At 45.2% G+C, this 18556-nt stretch overlaps 1 protein-coding gene across 1 annotated transcript in view; it reads right to left on the bottom strand.

Moving 5' to 3' along the window:
* The window catches only part of hrob (homologous recombination factor with OB-fold), a 56200-nt gene that overhangs the window by 26123 nt on the left and 11521 nt on the right, over nt 1-18556 (bottom strand). Inside the window, exons 3-4 of the mRNA XM_070864028.1 lie at nt 14116-15417; nt 9434-9517 (exon numbers count right to left, since the gene is read on the bottom strand). Coding sequence (XP_070720129.1) covers nt 9434-9517; nt 14116-15417 — 1386 coding nt within the window. The remainder of the gene's footprint in view (nt 1-9433; nt 9518-14115; nt 15418-18556) is intronic.

The raw sequence follows: 18556 nt of genomic DNA, 5'->3' as shown, positions 1-18556 counted from the left end.
GGCAGGCAGTGACTAATGGGGTGCCACAAGGTTCAGTGCTGGGACCCCAGCTATTTACAATATACATTAATGATTTAGACAAAGGAATTGAATGCAATATCTCCAAGTTTGCAGATGACACTAAGCTGGGTGGCAGTGTGAGCTGTGAGGAGGATGCTAAGAGGCTGCAAGGTGACTTGGACAAGTTAGGTGAGTGGGCAAATGCATGGCAGATGCAGTATAATGTACATAAATGTGAGGTTATCCACTTTGGTGGCAAAAACAGGAAGGCAGATTATCTGAACGGTGACAGATTAGGAAAACGGGAGTTGCAACGAAACCTGGGTGCCATGGTACATCAGTCATTGAAAGTTGGCATGCAGGTACAGCAGGCGGTGAAGACGGCAAATGGTATGTTGACCTTCATAGCGAGATAATTTGAGTATAGGAGCAGGGAGTTCTTACTGCAGTTGTACAGGGCCTTGGTGATGTCACACCTTGAATATTGTGTACAGTTTTGGTCTCCTAATCTGGAGGAAGGACATTCTTGCTATTGAGGGAGTGCAGCGAAGGTTCATCAGACTGATTCCCCGGATGGCAGGACTGACAAATGAAGAAAGACTGGACCGATTAGGCATATATTCACTGGAATTTAGAAGAATGAGAGGGGATCTCATAGAAATACAAAATTCTGATGGGATTGGACATGTTAGATGCAGGAAAAATGTTCCCGATATTGGGGAAGTCCAGAACCAGGGGTCACAGTCTAAGGATAAGGGGTAAGCCATTTAGGACAGAGATGAGGAGAAACTTCTTCACTCAAAAAATTGTGAATCTGTGGAATTCTCTACCACAGAAAGTTGTTGAAGCAAGTTCATTAGATATATTTCAAAGGGAGTTAGATGTGGCCTTTCGGCTAAAGGGATCAAGGGGTATGGAGAGAAAGCAGGAATGGGGTACTTAAGTTGCAATGATCAGCCATGATCATATTGAATGGTGGTGCAGGCTCAAAGGGCCGAATGGCCTACTCTGCATCTATTTTCTATGTTTCTATGTCAACCCAGCTTATCCACTTTCTCACCATATGGCTCAGTCTATTCTCCCAATTGTTTCTTGAACCTATTTATTTTGATGTTTCAACAGACTTCCTTGATAACTTGCTTCACAACTATTATCCTTTAGTTGAGGGCTGACTTCACTTCATATTCCTAAACTTCTAACTTGCATCCGGTACTATTTGAACCCTTCGCTATTGTGAACATCAAAAATTATTTCGAGTAGTAAAAATAATCACGACATCCTCAATCATTTCTTATAATTCAGATACCTAGAATTACCTTTGTTACTTTCAAGGTGAATGACATCCTTCCTATGATTCAGGGACCAGGACTACGTTCAGTACTCCAGATGGTGTCTGAACAACTATTTATACACAACAATACAACTTCTTTTGTTCTGTACTCCATCCCTTTGCTAATGGAACCAAATTACTTTGTCTTATTTCAAAAAAAGTGTCAACTAACCCCTTTATCTCCTCCTTGACCTTGGCTGTACCACTGTTGCATTTAACATATATTCCCTCTTTTGGTGACTTGTTAATCAGCTATTTCACACATTCACATCGAACTGCATCTGCCAACTACTGGTTTACTTATCCAAGATGTTTAAAGCCTCCTAAATCTGGTTGTATTGTTGCTCATTGCGTGCCCGATTCTATTTTGTCATCTTCTGCAAACCTGGAAACTTTGCTGGTCTAAATCATTAATGCAGATTAAAACAGCAAGCGTCTTAAAACTCCATTCTGAGATACTCTGCTAGCTAGCACATGCTCTCAGTGAAAGATGGATGCCGGGGTGGCAGCTGCCTAGGGAGCTCCCCTACCAAAACAACTTGACCCTTGTCATCTCCCGCCATCAGACAACTTTTCACCCTCAACCGCCCCCCTCCCATTGTCTAAACTTCCCCTAGCCCCAATAGATCCTAATAGGGGGTCAATTTTCTTAATACTTTATTTTAAAGTCTAATCCTACAAATTCGGGCCTACCTCAGGCGCGAACCTCCCCTCCAAACATCCACGCCTCTCACCGGCAACGACGACCAGACTATCGACGACCGAGTCTCCTGCAATGGCGACCTGGACCTCTTTCTTCGCCGTCGACTCAGGTGCCCCACCCGATCCTCGGCGATGCCCGGTGAGCCTCCGACCGAGCATCCACCCCTCCACCCACGATCGGACCACCTCCAGCGGCGATAGGGCCCACTCCAAGGATGGCAGCTGGGCCTCTCCTCCACGACTACAAGGAATGATGATCCTCGACGACACCCGGTGAACCAGGTGAGCCTCCGACCAGGCGATCGGGCCCCTCCAGTGGTGATCGGGCGCCTCCCCATCAACAATGATCAGGCCATTCCCAACGACAACCGGGCATCCTCCAGCGACGATCGGGCCTCCTCCAGTGACGGCGACTGGGCTGCTCCCCCTCGGCGGCAATTAGGCCTCTCCTTCCCCATTAATGACCTGGCCTCTTCTCCCCCAGCACGTGGTACCATGGCTGTGACCACCCTGACCTTCCACACTGAACTCCAGGGGTCCACTGACCTTACTAATGCCTGCCCCCAACCAAACAGCAGGCCACCTACCATCAAGTGCGCTACTCAGCGCCGAGCTTGTGGCCAACATCTCACCGTAGGCAACTAGGCTCACACAGCAGTGCCTGGTCTCCAGTCATCTTGGACCCCCTTGCCACTGGACCAAGACTTTGCTCAGCTAAGCCCGTGTGGTTGCCGGTGTGCAATGGTGACCCCATGTTAAAAGAACTCATGTACAGGCATCTTCCACTCATCTAATATGAGGTTCGGGACCTGGAACGTCAGAACCCTAATGGACAACTCCAACAGCAACAGGCCGGAGCGCCGCACCGCCATAGTTGCCCAGGAACTTAAGACGCTTTGACATCGACACTGTTGCCCTAAGCGAGACACGGCGGGCAGGGGAAGGCCAGCTCAAGGAACATGGTGGAGGTTATACCTTTTTCTGGAAAGGGAAACCAGAGGAAGAACGCCGCCTTCATGGAATCGGCTTCGCCGTCAAAAATGAAATCGTCGGCCGCCTCAAAGACTCCCCCTGCGGGGTTAACGAACGCCTCATTACCCTATCCTGGAACCAATGCGCCACAGTCATAAGTGTATAATGCCCCAACACTCGATGCAGTGGAGGAGGCTAAAGGAGGGTTTTTATTCCAACCGAGAAATCCCTGTCACGCGTCCCCACGGGCGACAAATTGATCCTCCTAGGGGATTTTAATGCCAGGGTCGGCAAAGACACAGCCCTTTGGGGAGGCGTGATTGGCAGAGAGGGGGTAGGGAAATCCAACTCCAACGGCACCCTACTCCTGACAAAATGCCTCGAACACAAACTCATCACCAACACCCTGTTCCGCCAGAGGGTCAAATACAAGGCATCGTGGCAACACCCTCATTCCAAACACCGGCACCTGCTGGACTATGTCATTGTCCGAGCCAGGGATCGCAAGGATGTGCGCATCACCCACGCCATGATAGGAGCCGACAATTGCTGGACGGACCATCGCCGAATCTGATTTGTCATCAATATTAACATAGTCCCAAAGCAGAGAGGACAGCAGAAGCAGTGCCGCAAAAAAGTTAATACCGGGGCACTTAAAGACCCAGCTAAGAGAGCCATATACAGCCAGCGTCTCACAGCCATTCTGGCATGCCTTAATGGCCCCGAGATGCTCAATGCCCACAGCGCTTGGTCTGCCTCCAGGTCTCCATAACCAGTATCTATGAAGAGACACTTGGTTACTCAACGAGAAAACACCAGGACTTGCTTGATGAAAACAATCAGGAGATCCAAGAACTAATAGATCGTAAGCGTAGAGCATTTGAGCCTCAAACAACAACCCAACGCGGGAGCTGCAAAGCAACGTTACAGATGGCTCAAGGCGGAGGTCCAACAAAAACCCGGGACCTAAAGAACAGGTGATGGATGGAGAAAGCACAGGAGATACAACTGGCCAACAACCACGACATGCGAGGATTCTTCATTGCAGTCATGGGCACCTACGGTCTAAACTCCCAAGGCCCCACCCCACTCCTGGCCAAGAACGGGGAAACACTCATCAACGACACAGGCTGTCAGGGCCCACTGGAAGGAGCGCTTTGAAGATCTCCTCAATCGAGACTCTGCCTTTGGCTAGAGTGTTCTCAACTCCATCCCGCAGCATGCCACCCGCCACCACCTCAGTGAAACCCCAACGCTGCACGAGGTAGGCAAAGCCATAAAACAACTCAATAATAACAAGGCTACGGATGCGGATGGAATTCCTGTTGAGGTGCTAAAATATGGCGGAGAGGCGCTGTTGGCGCGGATACATGACCTCATCGCTCTCAGTTGGAGGGAGGAGAACATGCCAGGAGATCGGAGATATGCAGTGATCGTGTCCATTTTTAAAAAGGGGAATAAATCCAACTGCGGCAACTACAGGGGAATCTCCCTATCAACCACTGGGAAGGTCGTCGCTAGAGTCCTCCTCAACCGTCTTCGCCCTGTGGCCGAGGAGCTCCTCCCGAAGTCGCAGTGCGGATTTCGTCCCCTACAGGGAACGGACATGATCTTTGCAGTACGACAACTGCAGGAAAAATGCAGGGAGCAGCGCCAGCCCTTACACACGGCCTTTTGAGATCTCACAAAGGCCTTTAACACTGTCGACTGCGAGGGTTTATGGAGCGCCGTCCTCCGTTTCGGGTGCCCCCGAAAGTTTGTCAACATCCTTCGCCTGTTCCACGACGACATGCAGGCAGTGATCCTTACCAGCAGATCCATTTCACATCCGGACTGGGGTCAAACACGGCTGCGTCATCGCTCCAACCCTCTTTTCAATCTTGCGGTCATGCTCCACCTTGCTGTCTACAAGCTCCCCGCTGGAGTGGAACTAAACTACAGAACCAGTGGGAAGCTGTTTAACCTAAGCCGACTCCAGGCCTGGTCCAAGGTCACCTAAACCTCTGTCGTTGAACTGCAGTATGTGGACGACGCCTGCGTCTGCACACATTGAGGCTGAACGCCAGGATATCGTTGATGTATTCATCGAGGCATATGAAAGTATGGGCCTTACGCTTAAAATCCGTAAGACAAAGGTCCTCCACCGGCCTGCCCTTGCATCACAGCACTGCCCCCGTGATCAAGATTCACGGCGCGGCCCTCAAAAATGTGGACCACTTCCCATACCTCGGGAGCCTCGTCAACAAAGGCAGACATTGATGCAGAGATTCAACATCGCCTCCAGTGCAGCCTTTGGCCGCCTGAGGAAAAGTGTGTTTGAAGACCAGGCCCTCAAACCTACCACCAAGCTCATGGTCTACAGGACTGTAATAATACCCGCCCTCCTGTATGGATCAGAGGCATGGGCGATGTACAGAAGACACCTCAAGTCGCTGGAGATATATCACCGACGATGTCTCTGCAAGATCCTGCAAATCCCCTGGGAGGACTGACACACCAATATCAGTGTCCTCGCCCAGTCTAACGTCCCTAGCATTGAAGCACTAACCACACCCGATCAGCTTCGCTGGGCAGGCCACTTAGTTCGCATGCCAGACACGAGACTCCCGAAGCAATTGCTCTACGCGGAGCTCCTTCATGGCAACCGAGCCAAAGGTGGGCAGCGGAAACGTTACAAGGACACCCTCAAAGCCTCCCTGGTGAAGTGCGACTTCACCACTGACACCTAGGAGACCCTGGCCGAAGACCGCCCTAGGTGAGCTCTTCGAATCTCAACGCTGCGAGCGTGAAGTGGTCAGGCCCAGGCAGCGGAAGGAGCGTGCGGCAAATCAGTCCCACCCCGCCCCCCCACCCTTCGCCCGATGAATGTCTGTCCCACCTGTGACAGGGTCTGTGGCTCTCGTGTTGGACTGTTCAACCACCAAAGAACTCACTTTAGGAGTGGAAGCAAGTCTTCCTCGATTCCGAGGGACTGCCTATGATGATGATGATGAATTAGCTGACCCAAATTTTTTTTTATTTTTTAAAATAGTGGTATAATGACTTGGTGCAACAATTAGCAAACTATCCTTTCATCCGAAAACTGGGTAGAATCCAGTATAGTTGTACAGGATGAATGTCTTATCCCTCTACCACCTGTAATGCCCCAAGTGAAATTAGTTTGGGTCTTCCCAATCTAGTTTTAGACACGACAATGGCACACTCAGCCAAGTTGACTGTACAAAGTCCTCCTCACTAACTTTTGGGGAATTGTGCCAAAATTGGGAGAACTGTCTCACAGACTAGTCAAGCAACAGCCAGACAGTCATATTCACAGAATTATACCCTTCAGCCAACGTTGCAGACTCCATCATCATCCCTGGGTACGTCCTGTCCCACCGGCAGGGCAGAGCCACCAGAGGTGGCGGCACAGTGGCATACAGTGGGGAGGGAGTGGCCCTGGGAGTCCTTAACATTGACTCAGGACCCCATAAAGTCTCATGGCTTCAGGTCAAGCAAAGGCAATGACACCTCCTGCTGATTACCATCTATTGCCCTCCCTCAGCTGATGAGTCAGTACTCCGCTATGTTGAACACCACTTGGAAAAGTACTGAGCGTAGCTAGGGCACAGAATGTACTTTGGGTGGGGAACTTCAATGTCTATCACCAAGAGTGGCTCGGTAGTACCACTAGTGGCCAAGCTGGCCAAATCCTGAAGGACGTAGCTGCCAGACTGGGCCTGCACCAGGTGGTGAGAGAACCAACATGAGGAAAAAAAACCTACTTGAATTCATCCTCACCAATATACAGGTCGCAGATGCATCTGTCCACGACAGCACTGGTAGCTGTGACCACTGCACAGTCATTGTGGAGACGAAGTCCTGTCTTCACTCGGAGGACATCCTCCATCGTGTTGCGTGGCACGACCACCGTGTTAAATGGGATAGAATGAACAGATCTTGCAGCTCAAAACTGGGCATCCATGAGGTACAGTGGGCCATCAGCGCAGCAGAAATGTATTCCATCTGTTACCTCATGACCTGGCGTATCCTCACTCTACCATTACCATCAAACCAGGGGACCAAACCTGGTTCAATGAGGAGTGCAGAAGAGCATTCTAGGAGCAGCACCAGGCATACCTAAAAATGAGATGCCAACCTGGGGGTGCAGCATGCTATAGACAGGGCTAAGCGATCCCACAATCAACAGATCAGATCAAAGCTCTGCAGTGCTGCCACATCCAGTCGCGAATGGTGATGGACCATTAAACAACTAACGGAAGGAGGCGGCTCTATGAATATCTCCATCCTTAATGATGGCGGAGCCCAGCACGAGTGCAAAAGTCAAGGTTGAAGCATTTGCAACCATCTTCAGCCAGAAGTGCCGAATGGATGATCCATCGCTCCACTATCACAGAAGCCAAACTTCAGCCAATTCAATTCACTCCACGTGGTATCAAGAAACAGCTGAGCGCACTGGATACAGCAAAGGCTATGGGTGCCAACAACATCCCGGCTGTGGTGCTGAAGACTTGTGCCCCAGAACTAACCGTGCCTCTAGCCAAGCTGTTTCAGTACAGCTACAACACTGACATCTATTTGACAATGTGGAAAACTGCCCAGGTGTGTCCTGTTCACAAAAAGCAGGACAAATCCAATCCGTCCAAGTACCACCGCATCAGCCTACTCTCAATCATCAGCAAAGTGATGGAAGGTGCCGTCGACAGTGCTATCAAGCGGCATTTACTCACCAATAACCTGCTCACCGATGCTCAGTTTGGATTCTGCCAGGACCACTTTGCTCCAGACCCGATTACAGCCTTGTCCAAACATGGACAAAAGTGCCGAATTCCAGAGGCGAGGTGAGGTGAGAGCGACTGTCCTTGACATCAAGGCAGCATTTGACCAAGTGCGGCATCAGGGAGCCCAAGTAAAACTGAAGTCAATAGGAATCGAGTGGAAACCTCTCCACTGGCTGGAATCGTATCTAGCACAAAGGAAGATAGTTGCGGTGGTTGGAAGTCAATCTTCACAGCCCCAACATATTGCAGCAGGAGTTCCTCAGGGCAGTCCCTTAGGCCCAACCATCTTCAGCAGCTTCATCAATGACCTCCCCTCCATCATGTCAGAAGCGGGGATGTTCGCTGATGACTGCATAGTGTTTAGTGCCATTCGCAACTCCTCAGATAATGGAGCAGTCCATCCCCGCATGCAGCAAGACCTGGACGACATTCAGGCCTGGGCTAATATGTGGAAAGTAACATTCGCACCATACAAGTGCTAGGTAATGACTATCTTCCAACAGCTGAGAGTCTAACCAGTGTCCCTTGTCATTCAACGGCATTACCATCGTCAAATCCCCCATCATCACCATTGACCAGAAACTTAACTGGACCAGCCACATAAATACCGTGGCTACAAGAACAGGTCAGAGGCTGGGTATTCTGTGGCGAGTGACTCACTTCCTGGCTCTCAAAAGCTTTCCACCATCTACAAGGCACAAGTCAGGAGTGTGATGGAATACTCTCCACTTGCCTGGATGAGTGCAGCTCCAACAACACTCAAGAAGCTCGACACCATCCAGGATAAAGCAGCCCGCTTGATTGGCACTGCATCCACCATCTTCAACATTCACTCCCTCCACCACCGGCGCACCGTCGCTGCAGTGTGTACCATCTACAAGATGCACTGCAGCAACTCGCCATGGTTTCTTCGGCAGCATCTCCCAAACCCGCAACCTCTATTACCTAGAAGGATAGGGGCAGCAGGCGCATGGGAGCACCATCACCTGCAAGTTCCCCTCCAAGTTACACACCACCCTAGCTTGGAAATATATCACCTCTCCATCGTCGCTGGGTCAAAATCCTGGAACTTCCTCTAACAACACTGTGGAAATATCTTCACCACACGAACTGCAGCGGTTCAAGCTGGTGGCTCACCATCTTCTCAAGGGCAATTAGGGATGGGCAATAAATGCTGGCTTTACCAGTGACATCCACATCCCAGGAACGAATAAAAAAAAAAATGAATCCACACCACAAAACTGTTGATAACTCAGTACTAACTCACTGATGTGGAGGTAGGGATCAAGGGAAATCAGCTCCTTGCACCTTAACTTGCGATGCATCGCATTGGAGAGCGCTTAATGGGAAGCTTTGAGAATACAATTGCATGTAATGTTTCATTCCCTGGTGCTGACATCCCTCAATTTAATCGGGGTAAAACAGTCACAATAAAAAAGGCCAAAAGGTAGAATTTGTCTGCGGTTTGGTAAACTTATTGCCTCCTCAGATGAGCAGAAATGATCATGATCATAAGGACAGAATCAATGGTATGTAACCACATAGTGGTTATGAATTATATTCTATGCAACAAAAAGTTAGATCACAGTATGTCTAAAAGCGGAGAGCATGTACGGAGCCAGACATGCGGATCTGTCCGCAGGCTTACCCGAGGCCGTAGCTTTGGCACTGCACCGTGTGTTGGCGTCTGTGGGGCTGAAATCAAGACTTCATCCAGGTTTTTACCAAGACGCTGGAAGACAAGCAGGATTAGCAATCAATATCTGGACATCAAGGACATCATGGTTTGAAGAGTTAATTTGGGCATCAGTTCCACAACAGTGGCTGTGTGAGCTAAACGTTGGGTCTGAGTTCTATAATTTACTTTTGGAATGCACGTCCATTTACTGTGATAAATTATGTTCACAGATCTATTGGAGTGAATTCATATGGTTTCCCCCTACTGGAAGACAGAGGTTACACATTGGAGTACTTAAGACAGATCCTGGAATGACACCTTAACAACATTCAATTTTGTTCATTTTTTTTTATTAAAAGCACAATTCCTGAGAAAAACTGACAATAAAATCAATAACTGGTTTGGCACAGCACAAGTGCCTTCAGAATAATAGAATTATGGACGACATATCTACAATCATCTAAACAAATGTCAATGCCTCAGTCAAGCAATGCAGGAGAGCTTTAGGCAAGATTCAGGCAGTTTTTGCAAAGAGCAATCACTTTACCTGCTGGTCTTAGCAATATTCTTGCTATGTATCTCACTAGAATGTGCAGAATACTGAAGTGCAAGTAGGCATTTCACTTCCGGATTGCGTATTTTATTAAGATTTCAGTAAAGCGAGTGGTGGCCTTGTGAAATTGCCATATGATGTCCAATTACACAAATCCCAACAATATGTTGAATATTTTGTCCAACACCCAACATTGGCCCTGAATCGGCGGGTCCCGACGGCAGCGAACTGGCTGCGTTCGCTGTCATTTTGCCTTTAAAACTGACTGCAACTTCCGGATTCAACGTATACACAGCCTAATGTGGAAATCCTGAAGTTGCCATCTGTCAGTCACTGCTCCTACATAGACTGCGCTGTAGACCATATCCCTCCCCCCTCCCGGCAATCACTGATCTGACGAAAACTTCCACTTTTCTGAACAAAAGTCAGTTAGAAACTCCATAAAAAGTTAGACCCGCTCAAATGAGATACAACTGGGTTTTTAACGCCGATCTGAGTAATAACTACTGATAAAACAACCATTCTTGCCCTGAAAAACAAATTTTGTATCAGTGGAATGTCCAATTTTTCCATTAAGTTAAAATATAATGGGGCTGAAATTGATGGCCTTACCGCCCACCGCCACCGACTTTCCTCTCTGGGTTGTGCCCAGTGCCAGTTTGCAGGCGGGAGGGGAGAACCATCAGGAACCGCCCGTTGATGGCCAAGTGGCGCAAGTGGCCCCCCCGCCCGCCAAGATGCCAGATTGGTGCGGGCAAGAGTCGGCGCCAGTAGGGGAAAGGACCGCCGTGAGGAGGCTGGTCTAACCCAAGGTAAGTTTTTTAAAAAAAGTTAGTGAACTTTTTAATAGTTTTTTTTGTCCCACAGCAACTTACCTTAATGGGTTCCCCTGAAGGTCTTCCGAGTAATTTCTTTTCCTCCCAATCATTTTTATTCAGAGGTCTTCGACCCTCCGTGGGCCCCGATTCCATCCTCGGCGGCAAGAGCCTTTGCCGCCGAAAATGGGAGCTCCCGCCCAGATTGACAGCATACGTCGCTCGTTTGCCACTGGCCCAACTTTTAATTTATTTTTCATCAATTTCCCACCCGTCTCGGTGGCTATTTGGATGGGACTTGGCCTTCAAGTTTGGCCCCAATAGATTATAAAAATTAAATTAAAAAAAATGTAAAGTTTGTTCATGATATTTCAGCTTCTACCTTAACTCAATGTATATGTCCCAATCTTTATATCGCTCCCTGTAAATTCTTTTAAAAGTGCTTTCTATTTCCTGGTTCTCTATCTGAGAATTCTGCAATGTGATTGGTAACTTAGACAGCTTGCCGATGTCACAGCAGCTCGAACTGTGGGATTCCCACTATACTACATTGATTTTAACGGCACGTCGGAAAAGCCGAACTTCATGTCAGAGATCGCGAGATTTTTGTAGGAAGCTTACTTCGGGGCCAGTGGCAAACACCTTTGCTTCGCCGCTGACCGCAAATTCTGGGCCCTTACGTTTAACATTTCGCCCTTCCAAACTGATTTAGAGTTTTGAATTATATGACACTAGGGCGAAGGGCTGATGTTGGGAACAATGAGGTAACGCCTAAAGAAGATTTAATATTGGGTATAATTCTTCCTGAGGGATATTGGTACCAATACTAAATATGCCCCATCACAAATCTATTTCTACAGTTTGTGACAGTACGACTGAATATGGAAAATTTACTCAATTAGAATTACTAAACATGGTCAGATTAAATGATACTGCTGAAAGAATTAATAAAGTTAAACCAAAAGACAAATAATTTCCATCTTGCAGCCCAAGAAATAATCTTCCACCTGGATAGTCAGCAAAGGTCAAGTGAAGACCAAGCATAAATTAGATGCAGTAAAAATGGTCTTAATTTAAGGGAAAGAAGAGTGCAGAGATTATTGATGGGAGTCAGAGAGCGCGAGTGAGCGAGCGAGAGCGAATCATCAATTTATAATATAGGAGGCCATTGGGACCAGCATCACCCCCTGGCAGCGATCATCTCATTTTTTTGCCCTTCCAATTTTTGTTCAAATATTTATCCACCTCACTTTAAAACATTTCTGCTTCCAACAATTTCTGGCAGGACATTCCATGCCCTCTATGTATAAAAAAAACGCCTCTTTAATCTCTCCCATCTTTCTTTTGATGCCGATGAATACATGCCCTCTAGTTGCTGATTTACTGACCAGTGGAAATAGTTTTCGCTGATTTACTTCACTGAAACCTCTAAATATTAAATACCTCTATTGGATTCCCTCAACCTTTTTTTCTAATGAAAAGACTCAGTTGCTCCAAGTATCTCCTCAATTAAAGCCTCTCATTCCTCATCTTTGTGAATCTCTTTTACATCCTCGCCGTGGCTTTGATATCCTTCCAGAAATCTCTGCTTCTCTACACCTTTTAAAAATTCTGCCAGTGTGTCCTTCATTCGTCCTCCCAAAATAGCATCACCTCATGTCTCCACATTCGATCGATTTGCCCTCTTTACAGTAAACGATGCTTCCCACTGGTTGTCCTGACCCCTGGGGACCACTATTTACACACCCCAGTCTGAGAAACATTTAACCATACCCTCTACTTTCTTTCCATTGGTCAACTTTGTATTAATTCTGCTTGCTTTCTTTTATAATACCATGTATCTTAAATTTTATTAACAGACCTCCACCTCCTAGTGTGGCACCTCATCAAGTGCCTTTTGAAAATCCATATACACAACATCCACTGCATTTCCTTTATCAATATGCTCCTTTATTTTTTCGAAGAACTCTATTAGATTTGCCAGTTTTGATGTGTATTTTACAAATCCACGTTGGTTGCCCTCAATTCACAAGATAATAAAAAAAACCTAACCAAATCCAAAACATTAATCACCTTAATCAAAAGTATTCTGTCCTCCCATTAATGCTGTCAATAAAGCAGTGAAGACATCTGCTTACAGCTGCGTAATACAGTACAACTGAACGCTCACAAGTAATACTAAATAGCTTTCTCAAATCAAATTATTCAAGAAGCAAATCCAATACATTTACATAGTCAGACATTTATGTTCAGGAGAGAGGCATAAAAATGTGAGGATTTCATTATTAGGCCTTTCTTGGTGTGTATTAACTTTAACCCATAACTTAGCCTCCAGCTTACCCACTGCTGACATTGGCTGACTGGTCCACATTTATCTAGTGTGTCCCTTTCTCTTTTTTTGGCTCCATCTCCATACCCAAGGACATTATGAGCAATTGTGACCAGGGTCCCTGCTCGGACCTCTCTGACCTCTATCGGCATTCTTGGAAGCATATCAGGGACCACTGCCTTTTCCACTTTGAGAGTACCACAGTCTTCTATGAGAACCAAGGCAAAGTACTCATTCAGTATTCTACAACCGAATCTATGACGGCACTCAAAGTGCAACCAATAAAGTACCGGGAATATTAGAAAATCTTGGTAGAACCCCTTGAAACAGAGGCAGGTTCTGTATTCTATTATACTGCCCTTTCTATTTTTGCACAAAACAAAATAGTCATTTTCGTTCTCTACCTTGTGAACTCTACTTTTCCTTGCTGCACAGTAGATGACAACAAAACGTGTGTTATTTAGGAGTGCATATTTCAAGGATCACTAGTAGTGTCCAGTCAGGAAATCAACTTTGTTCAGGGATATTTTCCTACGACACCAAGTCTGACAAACATTTTCATTCAAAATCAATTCCACATTTCAATTGCCAAAGGAAATTGAAAATACTTCACACATCAGTCATATTGCACTCTAAATGAGGAGCTTATTTTGAACTTTTTCCTTAATGCACTCACTATTCAAGGAGTTAAAATATTTATAATTACTTCAGTAGCTAACTATGCATAAAGATTGTATTTGGGGCTGTAACAGCCTAAACTTGTTTAAATTATAAATTCCTAATTACGCAATAACATTGAGAGGAGCTACTTAAAAAGAATAAGCCAATGATAGTGTCATCCCTTTCTTCTTATTCTTGGAATTTCTCAATTATAGTACAGCACAAGAGCTTTGATTTGGGGGTGACTGGTTTCAGCAAATCAAAGAATTGATTAACCACTAAAACAGTGTCATACCTGTTGTGGAAGAATTCCTGCCGGTCCAGGAAAACGTCTTTTTGCCCGAGGCCTGTCCGACTTCACAGCTTCTGGCGTCCAATTAGCAGCCGATACCAACTGAATCAAGTGATTGGTGACAGGGGTTCCCACACAACCTGGATTTGCTGCTGGTGAGTACTGAGCTCCCACAGCAGCTGAAGGGCTTTCTATAGCACACATCAATGTTCGAGGTTCATTGGTGGACATAATTGGTCTTCGGAGACCTCCATTCGAGAGTCTAGGGGCTAAAGACTTCTGAAGAGGTGTCGCTGGTCTCAATAGTCTCGGATTTGAACAGTTTCTCAAGGCAGTAGAGCTTACTTGCTGGTGTTGTGTAGATTGAGACTGCAGGCTTGGAGACACAAGTTTACGTGGGCTAACAGCATTACCTAGCATGCTTTTTTCTAAAAGATTCTGTGGAACTAGTGTTAATAATTCTTTTGCTGGTCTAACAGTATTAGATGCAATGGGACTATATAATTCAGTCCTTGGCACAGCATGTGACAGTGCAGCAGGGTAACTATGACCACCAATTATCTGACCAGAGGAATTCTTGGTGCCGCTCACTGTAACAGCATCAGCATTAGTACTGCTCAAACTAGCTGGACACTGGCTGAATCCAGATGATGGATAATTGAAAACGGTGAAAGTTTTGCTTGCATCCTCAGAATCATTCATTACAATCCTCTCTTGATCATTCTTACAAGCATCAGCCACTTTGGAATTCCCACTCTTGCCATTATCGGCTTTCTCATGCCGTGGCATTTTGGCTGGTAGTACTGCATTGTCATCTCTTGGATATATTTGAGGAGAAACATTCATTCCACAAAAGGTTGGACTGCTGGTCTTCCTCAACTCCGAATCTTGTACATTCCCAGCTTCGTTCAATTCCTCACAATCAGACCAAAATAAATCATCAATTTCCTCACTTGAGCCAACTTCAGTGGCCCCTTTGGTGGTGTACTGCTGGGCATTGCTAACAAATTTGAAGGCAGGAGTTTGTTTGTTACTTGGGTTGTTTAGCCATGGTAGGAATTTCAAAGAGTCATCTATTGATGCTGCCAATGTTTTTTTTGCAAGGTCACCATTGGTCACCACTTTCTTTGAGATAGAGTTATATTCTGGTTGGCAATACCTCTGACCTATAGTGCTGTGTGGCTCATAGCATGAACTAGCTGGTGTCCGGAGGACTGAAGTAATAGGCCTTAATCCAACACAAGGGCTTGTTCCTGATGAGCTGGTAGTTGTGCTTTCAGCATCCAACACGGCAGATAATAAATCCTGTCCACAGTGGATTTAAAAAAAAGTAATTGTACATCACTGGGGAAAATAACTAATGTATATTCTACATAAAGTACAAGGATTTTTGATATATTTTTAAAAATCAATGCCCAAGTTAATCTTAAAATTTTTAAATTGCAAAACAATTACTCTATAGCTTATTTTATCCACTAAGTCAAAAAAAACTCTTACCATTAATTCAGGATTATTCATTGAGCACCTGGACCAAAACAAATTCTATATCATTTTGAAGAAATTGAATAAAACAAAATGTTGTTTAACGAAGAGTCAACTACTGAGCTCAACAGTTTGGGCTACACAGGAAATAAAACCAAACTGACAAAGTAAACCAGAATTGAGTGGGAAATCAACCTTTGACACAAATGTTACACTCCTTACTCAGTTGTGTTTTTTTTAAAAACAAACTGGAACAAATTGTTCGACTTTCCAATCTAAAAAAAAATCAAGACTAAAATTTTTTTTAAAAAGTGACAATATTGTGTTTTATTCCATTTTTTTTCTGCCGAGATTTAGTAGACTGTCGAGGACAATCAGAACACTGCCCTTTCACCTCCTTCATGCATTACTGAATCCAGCTCAGACTGATGAAAGTATTACAAAGTATTTACAGCACAGAAACAGGCCCTTCGGCCTAATAGAGCAATGCCGGTTTTAATGCTCCACACAATCTTCCTCCCAATTCTCCCTCAATCAACACCACAAAGAAAGAATCTGGTCATGATCACATTGCTGTTTGTGGGAGCTTACTGTGTGCAAATTGGCTGCCATGTTTCCTACATTACAACAGTGACTACACTTCAAAACTACTGCAATGGCTGTAAAGCACGTTGGGACATCCGATGGCCGTGAAAGGTGCTATATAAATGCAAGTCTTTCTTTTCTTCATCTACATATTTTTCTATTCCTTTCGCCCTGCTTATCTAGTTTCTTCTTAAATGCATTTATGCTATTCGCCTCAACTACTCCTTGTGGTAGGAAGTTCCACATGTACCCACTCTCTAGGTGAAATAAAGTTCCTCCTGAATTCCCTATTGGATTTAATAGTTTCTATCATATTTATTCCCCCGCAGTTCTGGACTCCCCTGCAAGTGGAAACATCTTCTCTATCAAGCCCTTTCATAGTCTTAAAGACCTCTATCAGATCACCCCTCAGTCTTCCTTTTTCTAGAGAAAAGAGCTCCCAGACTAATCAATCTTTCCTGATAGGTATAAACTCAGTTCTCGTCTAGTAAAACTTTTTTGCACCTTCTCCAGTGCTTATATATCCTTTTTGTAATATAGAGACCAGTGTGGTCTAACAAGGTTCTATACAAGTTTTACATAACTTCTCTGCTTTTCAATTTTATCCCTCTGGAAACAAACCCGTGATTTGTTTTTTTTTTTTAAATTGCCTTATTAACCTGCGTCGTGATTGGTGTATCTGTACCTCTAGATGTCCCTGTTCCTCCACCCTTTTTAGACGCTTATTTTCCAAAGCGTACACGTCCTCCTCATTCTTCCTTCCGAAATGTACCTCACACATATCTATGTTGATGCTCATTTGACAATTACACGCCCATTCTGCAAGTTTATCAATGAGTATTTTGTCACAGTTCTCCTCTGGATTAACTACACAACCTCAATTTGGTGTCACCCACAAATTTTGAAATTGTACTTCCGATTCCAAATCTTTTATATAAAATGGCGAACAATGGTCCCAGCACCAATCTTTGCGGACCACCACTTCCCACCTTTTGCCAATCTGAGTAACTACCTTTAACCGCTACTCTCCGTTTTCTGTTTTGTAGCCAGCTTGCTATCCATTCTGCTACTTGTCCCCTTACTCCACATGTTCTGACCTTGGTAATGAGTCTACTATACAGCCACACTTCAACTATCCACCTTACTCGAAGTTGTGTGTTATGGAAAGGGGTGCAGTTACTGCACATCACTTTCTTTCAGACAATTATAGGATTTGAAAGATTTCTGTCCTCTTGCTTTGGATATCAGAAATGCAAAATTTAGTAAGTTTATCAAATGGTTTTCTTTAATTCCAGTTGCTGGCCATAAATCCCAGTTCAATGTTGTGAATCAGAATGATAATTCAAAGTCATTTTGATAATGTCTCTCATGTCTTAACTTTTCTCAGGACCTAGTCAGCTTCAGGTTTCTCCATATTTTGTGAAATCCAGAGTTAAACATGCAGGATGATTCAGATTTTAGAAATCTTCATTTATTTTACCAACAGAAAAAAAAAGGTTCTGAAATGGGGTCGATGTCCTGGTTTCTAGATCAGTCTGTGCAATCATCAGCTGGAACCATTTTAAAGGAGCACGACTGCAAGAGAACTCCAGAATGCCCACAGATGTTCAGGTATTGCAGGAACCACTTTGATGAAAGTCCCACAACCAGTAACTCAACACAAAGAAATAAAATATACAATCGATAGTTTACAGCTGCATTTCCCACTATGTTCAGCACAGTGCAGAGCGTGGCAGCAACACGACGGGGTTACAGCATGTTTAAAGAGACAATATATGGCACAATGTGTATTGGGCAATCGGTTGTCCCACTGGTTAAATCCCATTTGTTGGTTAAAAACAGCATGTTCAGTACACATTGTAGCTACCTGGAAAAGTTACATATTTTAAAATAGTGGAAGCCAGTTTTCTTTTATGTGCCAGTATAGAGACTGAACACAAAAAGTACATTTTCATTAATCAATACATAAGAACATAAGAATTAAGATCAGGAGTAGGCCATTTAGCCCCTTGAGCCTGCTCCGCCATTCAACAAGATCATGGCTGATCTGGCCGTGGACTCAGCTCCACTTATCCGCCCGCTCCCCATAACCCTTAATTCCCTTATTGGTTAAAAATCTATCTATCTGTGATTTGAATACATTCAATGAGCTAGCCTCAACTGCTTCCTTGGGCAGAGAATTCCACAGATTCACAACCCTCTGGGAGAAGAAATTCCTTCTCAACTCCAGTTTTAAATTGGCTCACCCGTATTTTGAGGCTGTGCCCCCTAGTTCTAGTCTCCCCGACCAGTGGAAACAACCTCTCTGCCTCTATCTTGTCTATCCCTTTCATTATTTTAAATGTTTCTATAAGATCACCCCTCATCCTTCTGAACT

The sequence above is a fragment of the Pristiophorus japonicus genome, chromosome 21 (genome assembly GCF_044704955.1).
Source record: "Pristiophorus japonicus isolate sPriJap1 chromosome 21, sPriJap1.hap1, whole genome shotgun sequence".
NCBI classification, from domain to species: Eukaryota; Metazoa; Chordata; class Chondrichthyes; family Pristiophoridae; genus Pristiophorus; species Pristiophorus japonicus.
The sequence above is the reverse complement of the archived record's forward strand: the minus strand, read 5'-3'. Positions and strand labels throughout refer to the sequence as shown.